This window comes from Sapajus apella, unplaced genomic scaffold (genome assembly GCF_009761245.1).
Source record: "Sapajus apella isolate SASKATOON/1434 unplaced genomic scaffold, GSC_monkey_1.0 scaffold106, whole genome shotgun sequence".
In the NCBI taxonomy this organism is placed as follows: Eukaryota; Metazoa; Chordata; class Mammalia; order Primates; family Cebidae; genus Sapajus; species Sapajus apella.
The window spans coordinates 5,188,721-5,200,064 of NW_022437046.1; the positions used below are offsets into that span (position 1 = coordinate 5,188,721).

The 11,344-nt window shown below is 44.6% G+C and overlaps 1 protein-coding gene across 6 annotated transcripts in view; it reads left to right on the forward strand.

Annotated features, from left to right (window-relative positions):
* GVQW3 (GVQW motif containing 3) overlaps window positions 1-4,346 on the forward strand; it is a 30,937-nt gene extending 26,591 nt beyond the window's left edge. For 4 of the 6 annotated variants that reach the window (XR_004262948.1, XR_004262947.1, XR_004262945.1 and 1 more), the window contains one exon: window positions 595-4,346. Coding sequence is in view for 1 of the 6 variants with exons in the window: in XM_032259119.1 (XP_032115010.1) it covers window positions 595-834 (240 nt within the window). In the remaining 5 variants the exon portion in view is untranslated. The remainder of the gene's footprint in view (window positions 1-594) is intronic. The other 2 variants (XR_004262946.1, XR_004262949.1) reach the window with 2 other exon arrangements.
* The last annotated feature ends 6,998 nt before the right edge of the window (window positions 4,347-11,344 follow it).

Below are 11,344 nucleotides of genomic sequence, written 5' to 3' on the forward strand. Positions count from 1 at the left end.
GATTATCTGAGGTGGCTCAGTAAGAAGAAACAGAACCGAGATTTGAACCCAAGTCTTCTTGATGTAAAATCCCAATGGTTCCTCTTCTATGTGATGTCACTCATTGTGCATTAGTTCTTCTATGGCCCTGTCCTCTCTTTTCTCCTATATAATCATTTTCCTGGGAAAAGGGTCTTTTTTTTTTAACTTCATTCTATATTCCTTATGACAGTACAACAGTGCTTTGTATTTAGGACATAGTCAATACATATGTCTTAAATCTCCAAGAGGTAGAAAAGAATGAATGTGTGAATGAATGTTTCACCCAAAGTGAATTAGCCTCTGATAACAGTTCATAGGATGGTGATGGGCTGGAGAGAGGCATTTCTGAGGGGAGACACCTTCCCAAATACCTCCAGGCGTCGACTCCAGGAGGGCCTGGGGAGAACTGAGGATGCTGTCTCTGTGCTAAAGCACTTGTTTCTTAGAAATCACACCTTTTTCTCAGCTGCACATCTCGGCAGGCAGGCAGGGCAGAGGGGAACATGCACGGCTTCCAATGAGTTGGGAAAATGAGGTTAGGTTTCAATTCAGATACTTATTTGTGTTTTCTAGGTCTGCATGGTCGATAAATTTTCAACGAGCAGTGATTCTGTTCCTCATCTTTCATTGCTTTATGGGACTTCAGGGAATGAAAGCATAACATCCTGCTTTCCCATAAGTTCTCTGGCTGCTACACTGGCACCAATTAAAGACATGTCTATGCAATTAATCAAAACCAATTTGGAAGCACTCTGGCGCTGCTCCTCTGATGTACTGCCTGCTCCACATACAGTAGTTCCTCAGCTGTGGTGATGGAGCCAGGCACATAGGAGCTTTTGATGAACTGGCTGTGCCGGCCCCAAGTGTTAACTATGTCATCTGACATGACTAATGAGGCTCCGGACTTGATCTGCATGAGCGGATCAGTCCTGCTGTCTGGAGGAGGCTAAGTTTCCACAGCCAGCCTGGGAAGAGGCTGCAACGTGCAGGGTACACACTCCATCATGTCAGCTGGAGTCCCAGAGGCCTCCAGTGTTGGAGCTGGGAGTCATCCATGGAGAGGGTGATGGAAACTGTGGGCCAGGCTCTGTACTGGGCACAGGTGTGAATGTGACCCAATTTAAACTTCTAGCTCAGCCTCCTCATTTTCGACCTGAAAATCAAGACCCAGCAAAAGTGTGAGGCTTCCCAAAGACCTGAACTTTGGAGAGAGAAATGATGGAGAAAGCATGGTCTCTGCCCTGGATGAGAGGTAAATATGTCTGAGGGTAACAGCTGGGGCCTGGTGCAAGTACACTTCATCAGGGTTTAATCATGGGCTTCCTTCCTTCTGCAAACCTTTATCAAGGGGAAGGGTTGCTTGTGCCCTTGTCACCTCAGCAATTCCAAGAGCACGGAATTTGAGTCAACAGATCTGGGTTTGAGTCCCAGCCCTACTTTGAGTTGACGTAATCTTGCAAATTTCACTTCATTTTTCTGAGCCTTGGTTTCCTCAGCTATAACACTGGAACAGGCCAAATACTGCCCACCCAGCCTACTTCCATGAGTCCTTGTGAGACTCATCCAAGTTAATGGGTGTGGAAGTGTAAGGAAGAGCCTCTGCACGTGTTAGTTATTATTCCAGTTATCATCCCCCTAAGGACCACTGGCTGAAATCTCTGGAATATGGATCCACAGATAGCTTTAACTCTCTTCCTCTTCCTGCCTGTTTCAAATGGACATAAAAACCAATTGGTCATCTGCCTACAATCTCAACAGCTTTCCCAGAGAGTCCATGCACAGAAAGAGGAAGAATTCAACTATTGTATATTAATGTCATTCCATACATTGATTGAGCATCTACCATATGGCAGACATTGTGTGGAGTTCAAAGTTGGATAAGACATGTTTCTTGGCTACCTTGAGAAGCTCACCATTTAGTAGGAGAAACAGACTGGGCATAAATAACTATAATGTACTCAGAAAAAATGTGATTGCCATAGGAAAGATACAAATCAAATGTTTTGGGAGCCAGAGAATGGAATGATTCATTCCCCAAAAGGAGACTGGAAAAAGGTTCATCAACGAAGTGGTATTGAAGGATGGGCAGGGCTTAGCTCTGTCAGGAAGAATGAGGCAGGGCACTCCAGACAGAGAGACCAGCACAGGCAAATGTATGAAGTCTGGAAAGGAATGGCGATCTAAAGGATAAAATAGGATCAAGTGAGCATGAACCAAAGAAAAATCACTGCGCCCCAGCTCTGAAACCCTGGCATAAATGCTGCTGTTTCACTGTTCTCTTTACTGGCTGAGGTCACCTTGGCCTCTGTCCCTCAGTCAGAGAGAATCCCACACTGGCCCTTCCTCCAGCAAAGCCAAACCCAAGCCCCAGCCAGCAGAGGTGACAACAAATGAACAGGGATCCACAATACCATTAGATGCACAAATTCTTGAGCTGGGAAGTGCCAGGTCACAGCCATACCTCCTCAGCTAGGGTAAGAGCTTCATCAGATATGGCAATGACACAACCCTGGAGCATGATGGCAAAGAACTTAAACCTCTTGGCATGGGTCACTCACTACATTTTTCTTCTTCCCCCTTCATCCAAAAGAAGCTAGCTTCTTCTTTACCAGTGCTGCAGTCAGAATGGCTTTAGAAAGCCTAGAGCTGCAGCTGGACTCAAGGCATAGCCATGGGCCACCCGAGGGACTTGTATTTTCTCAGTCTTTCTATCTTTCAATGTGAATTGTTTTTTATTGTGCAAATAATACAGTGTTAAGAACGGAAACCCCAGGAAGAGAAAGAGGAAAGTGAGCACCCATTCACACATTATCTGTTTCCATTTCTCCTTGCTCCTTCCTGCTGTTGTCCATGAGCATACTTTTTTTATGGCCGCTTTTATCATGGATACAACCACATATTCCATTTTTATTGCTTAGCCTCGTATCATCTAGCTGTTTCTATTTTGCCACTTATTGCCAGCCCCTGGTGTTTACACAGACTTGGCATTGTTCTCCCAAGACTGAAGAAAGATGCCAGTGGTCATGTAAAGGGATTCTCCACAGATAACATGATCATCATTGACAACTGGCATCATGTGACAGAGGAAGAGCACCAACTGCTCTGCCATCATGTTGACTTGGGCTGGAATCTCAGCTTCTCTATTTCAAAGCTAGATGGTCCTGGGCATATCACTCCAACTCTTTGAGCCTGAGGTCGTCATCTATAAGATGGGATGGTAGTAGTACCACCCTTACGGGATCACAGTGAGAGTTAAGTGAGATACCAAAAGGGGAATGCTCAACAAAGAGCAGCTGTCCTTCCTAACCCTTGTGGGGGCCGACCTAGAATCCACTCTGCTTTTTCCTCTCTTGCCCACATTTGATCACCTCCCCTCCCTGGACCCAGCAGGCCCCCTGGGTGAGCCCACCTAAATTCTGACAGGCATACTAGTCTGCATATTTATTATTCATTGAGTGAATTTGCTATCTTTTGCTTAAGTATTTTCTTCTGATGAAAATTTTGTTTTTGTCCGGTTTTTCACTATTTCCAATGATGATGCAAAAACAAACCAGTATATGCTGCTCACGGTGTGCTTTAAAAACTATATTTTCTCAGGAACAATCCCCAGGAGGAGGATCACTGAGACAGAGGATAGAAACATTTTCAAGGTTTCTGATGTATATTTCCAAATTGCTTTTCAGATCTGTATCTGTTACGCTGCCACCAGTTTGAGGGAGGGGCCCACCTGGGCTACATTGGAGGCTGCTGGGCTCTGGTCACAAACTCCTGTCTCTGCTTTATTTCTGCCATTGTCTTCTCCCAACATGGCTCCTAAACTTTCTCACTCCATGGGACAACTAGCTCACTGTTTGTCCCCAATACGATGCTCCATGCTTTTGTGCCTTTGTACTTCCTATTATTCTTCGCCAGTGTTGCCCAAGAATATTCTTCCTTTAAGATTCCCTCTCACCTTAGAACTCAACCTTTGTGGAACTGGAAACTTCTACACTCTCTTCAAGACCCAGCTCAAATACCCCCTTCCTCTGTGAACTAGTTCCAATCTCCCCAAGCAGAGTTAGTCACTTTTGTTATAAGTGGCACCTGGAGGAATCCGTGGCATCCAAATGCTCACCAAGAGTCAGCCATCTCCTAGCCCCAGCCACAGGCCCCAGTTTTTGTGATTCTCTCTCCTCTTCTCCTCACTCTCTGCGCCAGGCAATCTCACTAGGTTATCCCAACTCATGTCCTAACTATTCTTAGATTTACTTATCTTTTTTTTTTTTTTTCTGAGATGGAGTTTTGCTCTTGCTGCCCAGGCTGGAGTAGTGCAATGGCACGATCTTGGCTCACTGCAAACTCTGCCTCCTGGGATCAAGCAATTCTCCTGCCTCAACCTTCTGAGTAGCTGGGATTATAGGCATGTACTACCATGCCCAGCTAATTTTGTATTTTTACTAGAGACGGGGTTTCACCGTGTTGGTCAGGCTGGTCTCAAATTCCCAACCTCAGGTGATCCACCTGCCTGGGCCTCCAAAAGTGCTGGGATTACAGGTGTGAGAGACTGCACTTGGCCAGATTCGCTTATCTTTGCCTCATGGTCATTGCCATGGCCATCACCTCTCATCAGGATTCCTGCAATGGTCTCCATTTAAAAAATAAATAAAATAAAATAAAGTAATATGCACATGATTAAATAGCCAAAGTTGTCTCCAAGGCTTATAATAAGAAACAGTAGATTCCTGCCCTAAGCCCCCCTACCTCAAGTGCTACTCTTCAGAGACAACTGGCCACTTTCAGCTATTTCTTTGGAATTTACTTCCATTTGCCAAATAAAATACCTATACTGCAGTTTATTGATTTTTAAGTTTTCAGGCATTATCTTTTTAAATTTTTTAAAAATTTTATTAGTTTTATTACAGACCTAGTCCTTTTTTTTTCTTTTAAGGGTATTCCTGAAACACCAAGGTTCAGACATTATCTACTGACTGAACAATGGATGACATCTCTAATAGCTCTTCCTTCCCCCATTCTCTAATATAATTGTATCTATAATTATTTCAATTTTTGGTTAATCGTTTTTCTTTTTTTTTTTTTTTTTGGGATGGGGGACGGAGTTTCACTCTTGTTACCCAGGCTGGAGTGCAATGGCGCAATCTCGGCTCACCGCAACCTCCGCCTCCTGGGTTCAGGCAATTCTCCTGCCTCAGCTTCCTGAGTAGCTGGGATTACAGGCACGCACCATCATGCCCAGCTAATATTTTGTATTTTTAGTAGAGACGGGGTTTCACCATGTTGACCAGGATGGTCTCGATCTCTTGACCTCGTGATCCACCCGCCTCGGCCTCCCAAAGTGCTGGGATTACAGGCTTGAGCCACTGTGCCTGGCCGGTTAATCGTTTTTCAGTATTTACACATTATGACCAGGGAAGCCATTAAAAATATTTGTCCTCTGAGATGCTAACATCTCTTCCAGGGATGCTGTCTGTCCTGGTGAGGTTTCAGCCTACTGGGGGCAGGTGGTGCACTCAGAGATAGGAGCTGCTATGTGGGAGGTGAGGCTGGCTGGCTGCTGGCAGCCAGGTGGCACCAGAACAGTCTCAGGACAGTTCCCATGCAGGGCTCCCTGGGCCATGTAGGTGTAGCAAGCAAGCCTCAGGTCAGCCTTCTGGAGGAGCCAAAGGCAGTGCCCAGGAGGGAATGGAGGCTGCTGACTGGCACAGGAACCAACTGATCTGAACAACCGCTGGCCTCTTGAACAGGGTTCTGGGACCCCTGGCTATGCCAGGTACTGTGTTTTTAGTAGCTGGATCCTGGGAAGTTCCAGGGAGTTCTGAGATGGGGGTAGTGGGATGGCTGGGACAGTGGCAACAGGGTACCCAGGGAACTTGTGGGTGGCTACTATTTACTAGCCAGTATAGAAATATTTCAACACTTTAATAACAAATATGATCAAATGTAACAAATGCAGTTCTGTTGGGCCTGGTTATGAATATGTCAATGTTATTCATAGTCAAGCCATGTAGGTCTCTGTGATTATATTTCCATTCTTGTTAAGATTTCAGTTTCTCCTTTGCTAATAATTGCCTTGCTGTTTCCTTTTGCTTAGTTTCTGTATCTCCATCACTAAGTCTTCTCTCAAACTCTTTGAAGGAACAGTATGAGGACCAAATCTGTCAGGTAAATTACCACTTCCCGCTATATCCTAGGCACTGTGATAGGCACCGGGGAGTCATCTGGGAAAAGACAGATGTGGTCCCTGTTTTCACCACTGAGTTTATAGTCTAGCAAGGGATCAGATATAAGTAATTATAGTTGTTTTCAGTGTTACAGTGAGAGAAGTGTGGGGTCTCTGGGAACACATAGCAGAAATCCCTCACCCAGCTAGGGAGACAGGAAAGATTTCAGAGCTGAAGAATGGATGGAAACTACTCAAACAATATGTAGTTACTGTGTGCTACTTACATGTCAGGCACAGTTCTGAATGCTGAGAACACAGCACTGAACAACACAGGCAGGGGCCCTGCCTTCCTGGAGCTTATACCCTAGTGAAGGGAGATAGAACATAAATGCAGAAGATAATTTTCAATAGAAACAAGGACTACAAGCTGGGCACGGTGGCTCACACCTATAATCCCAGCACTTTGGGAGGCCGAGGCAGGCAGATCACCTGAGCTCAGGGGTTTGAGACCAGCTTGGCTAACATAGTGAAGCCCCGTCTCTACTAAAATACAAAAATTAGCCGGGCATGGTGGCACACGCCTGTAATCCCAGCTACTTGGGAGGCTGAGGCAGGAGAATCATTTGAACCTGGGAGGCAGAGGTTACAGTGAGCCGAAACCATGCCACTGCACTCCAGCCTGGGTGACAGAGTGAGACTCTGTCCAAAAAAGAAGGAAGGAAAGGAAGGAAGGAAGGAAGGGAGGGAGGGAGGGAGGGAGGGAGAGAATGAGGGAAGGAAGGAAGGAAGGAAGGAAGGAAGGAAGGAAGGAAGGAAGGAAGGAAGGAAGGAAGGAAGACTATAAAATAAACACAATGGCAAGATGGGGAGTGGCTAGAGCGGGAGCAGGGGGATGAGGCTATTTTAGGCAGGTTGGCAAGTCACAGAAGGTCTCTGAGGAGGTAATATCTGACCAGCTACCTACCTGAATGATGAGAATAGTCAGCCATGTGAAGAGAGGGAACAGGTTATGCAAGATCTGAGGAGGAGTGAGGTCATGAGATCCTAGAGAAGAATTGAAAGCAAGTCAACATGGCTAGAACGTGAAGGGCAGGGGCAGTTGCTAGAGTTCCCTCAGCTAGAGTTGAGGGAATGGCTATAAGCTATAGGTTGGAGGCCCTGGCACCTGCAGTGCCAATAATATTATTATTGATAAAAATCCTTATTCTCTGCCAGGCATGGTGGCTCATGCCTTTAATGCCAGCACTTTGGGAGGCTGAGGCAGGCGGATCAATTGAGGCCAGGAGAGTGAGACTAGCCTGGTCAACATGGTGAAACCTGTCTCTACTAAAAACACAAAAATCAGCCAGGTGTGGTTGCAGGCGCCTATAATCCCAGCTATTTGGGAGGCTGAAGCAGGAGAATTGCTCGAGCCTGGGAGGTGGAGATCACATCACTGCACTCCAGCCTGGGCGACAGAATAAAACTCCATCTCAAACAAACAAACAAACTTACTCTGCAGTTATTTGTCTATTTGTTATAAGATACATTTTTACCTTCTTTGCCCTTCTCAGTATTACAGGAAGCATAGAAACTTGCAAATTACATTATTTAGACTCCTTTGCCACATGGAAGGTGTTGGCAGGAGACTGACAGGTGTGGAGGAAAAAAGCCCTTATCCTGCCTTTTGGTGGCACCTCCAGCAGCAGCAACAGCAAGTGCAGCTCCTGGGCTCCTTCTCAGCCTTGGTTCTCCTCAGCAGTGGCACCTCTGTGAGCCCAGTCCCCACCATGGGCCAGCATCAGCCAGGCGGGCAGCACCTTCCTGGTCTCCCTTTTTCTCTTCTAACCTTTCTTAGCCCCTTCTTCCTTGGGCTACTCCCATCTGCCCAACATCTTTATAAATAACTTCTTGCATTAAATGTTTTCCTGCTTGAAATAATCTAGTGTACCACTGTCTAATAAGATGTTCTGTGATGATAGAAAAGTCCTAACTGCTGACCAACATAGTGTCACCTAGCCCTGTGTGGGTCTTAAGCTCTTGAGGTGCAGCTAGCGTGACTGAGGAACTGAATTTTTAATTTCATTTAATTTTAATACTTAAATGTTAACAGCTACATGTGATTAATGGCTACCATGTTGGACAGCACAGATCTAGAATGATGTGTTTTCCTGATAGGACACTGCTGATACAATACTTGATATGAAAGCAGTCATGCGAAACTGACCCTCCATGATAGGAATCTGGGATTGTAGTATGACCTTAGTGGACTTGAATTCAATGATGACTTCATTGCCAGTGGAAAATGGGATACTGTGTCAGGGGAGAGCTCCAACCTCATGGGAGATGGCAAGGAGTAACAGGACTGCAAATTGGCTCGCCACAACTCTATAGGTGCTGAAAGTAGGCAAGACCCAGTGGATGAGAAAAAGATAGCACAGCAAACAAAAGGGCCAAGAGTATGGTACAGTGAGTTTCCTTGCCCTCAAGTCCTACGGGTCACTACAGTGGCCCAGATGGCAGCTATGCATGCATTGGGGCTGTGATGTCACTGAGGACTCCTTACCTAAAGGCAGAACCTTTTTTTTTTTTTTTTTTTTGAGATGGAGTTTCGCTCTTGTTACCCAGGCTGGAGTGCAATGGCCCGATCTCGGCTCACCGCAACCTCCGCCTCCTGGGTTCAGGCAATTCTCCTGCCTCAGCCTCCTGAGTAGCTGGGATTACAGGCACGCGCCACCATGCCAAGCTAATTTTTTGTAGTTTTAGTAGAGACGGGGTTTCACCATGTTGACCAGGATGGTCTCGATCTCTTGACCTTGTGATCCACCCGCCTCGGCCTCCCAAAGTGCTGGGATTACAGGCTTGAGCCACCGCGCCCGGCAAGGCAGAACCTTTTATAGCAAGCAGTTAACAAGCCAGTCTCCTTCCCCTGGAGAGTGAATTGCTGGATGTTGTGGTCACCTTGACCTACCTACCTAACTGCTTTTGTGACTAATTATATAAATGATCCAGGGTCAGAAAATGGTTAGTCCTTGCAGTTTGGCACAAACAAGAATATACAAGGACATATGGAGGTCAGCGGATTGCACCTCCCAACAACTGTCCATGGTAGTCCATGGCATGCAATAGCAAAAGTTACTTAAACTATCGCCTTGTGAATAACTGGATGAAATATGTTCAAAGGCAAGTCTTTGGAAGACCAAATGGCCACTGAAATGCACTACTAAGGTGAGAATTGTGACCAATGATTTTAAGGTAGATTAGTTGCTTTCTGATGGCAAAAAAAGAGAAAAAAAATTCAAGCTCAGGATTCTAAACTCTCAGTTCTAGGCATGTTCAGAGAATCAGAAAGCTTCTATTATAGCTTTAAAATATGTATGTATTTATAATTAACACATATAATTATATGAATATATAATATGTTATTAATATTAACATTAATTGTACTTATGTATAACCGGTTATAGCTACAGGACTAAGATAATTGAAAGTCAGACCCAAATTTTAATCCTGTGGGTGCAGAATTACAGTGTTCATAGAAATCACAGGTGCCCCACGTTTCTTACAGGAAAGTTAGAGCATTAAATGGGAAGAAATGGGATGCTGAAATATGAAATGGAAACATTTGGTTCACTTCAGTGAAATATAAGAATCTGGAATGCCTAAATCCTCCTGAGCTCCAGAAAAAATTTTTAAAAAGAAGCTTAAGGGTGTCTTTTTTATCTAATTTCTTGGAGAAGCATGAGATTGTGATCTTTTTTAAAAAAAATCAATCTCTGATATCAAATTGTGTGTGCATGTATGTGTATGTTGTGAGACAGAAACAAAAATCTAGGGTACACATGTGCATAAGTGCACACACATCCCCCTAAGACCATTGGAAAACTCTGTGTTTGAAGACAGAATGTAAAATTTCAAAGCTCTTTCCAAGTCAAATGAATTTAGGTGTCCTACTTCCTCCAAATCACTTTGGCTTTATGTCCCACTCTGTGTGCTATTATACTGGAGGCAGGCAAGGTCCATGAGGAAAAACAAACTTCTCAATCATAAATCTGTCCGCTTTGGATGTATTCACAGCCTCTTGCCAAGTCTCATTCCAATCCTCCTCTTGGGGTCCCACATTTCCCTTTTCCATTTGTTCCACACTTATTATTTGTTTATTGAAATGCTCCACTTGCTGGGATAGGCTCCCAAGAAAGGAAACCATCTTGCTATTTGTTGTAGCTTGGATTCCAGGGGTAAGAAGATAGGAGGGTGAATGATTCCATGATGCTATTGGGACTCCAGGCAACACCAATAGAACTTCATTGGAAACTGTGGAGCTCCCCTTCCCTGACAATGCTTCAGTGCAGTGATGACTCCTTAACACTTTTTACTTTTCTAAGGGTAAAGCAATGAGTAAGTCTGGGGACCTTCCTCTTAATTTGTGGTCTCACAACCTAGTAGTAAAGAAAGACAAGTAAAAGTTCCCATCCTGGGAGAGCAATGCAATGATAGCAATATGTGCAAGGTATCCCAGTTAAATGGCTTTTATAGGCTGGAGATGGTGGCTCCCACCTATAATCCCAGAGCTTTGGGAAGCCAAGGCAGGTGGATCACTTGAGCCCAGAAGTTTGAGACCAGCATGGGCAACATGGTGAAACTCCATCTCTACAAAATACACACAAAAACTTAGCTGGGCATAGTGGTAGATACCTGTAGTCGCAGCTACTTAATACACTGAGGTAGGAGGATTGCTTGAGCCTGGAAAGTTGAGACTTCAGTGAGCCATGATTGTGCCACTGCATTCCGGCATGGGTGACAGAGTAAGACTCTGCCTAAACAAACAAACAAAAAAAGGCCTATATAAAAAAGACAGGGAATAATGGATGCTGGAAATAATGTGGACAAAGGGGAACCCTTATGCACCATTGGTGAAAATGTAAATTAGTACAGCCACTAGGAAAAACTTTATGGAGGTTTCTCAAAAAACTAAATATTGAACCGCCATATGATCCAGCAATTCCAGGAGTACGCGTTTACCCAAAAGAAAGGAAATCAATATATCAAAGAGATACCTACATTCCCATGTTTATTGCAACACTATTCACAGTGGTTAAAACACAGAATCAATTTAAGTGCCCATCAGCAGATGAATGGATAAAGAATATGTGGTACATATACACAATGGAATATTATTCAGCC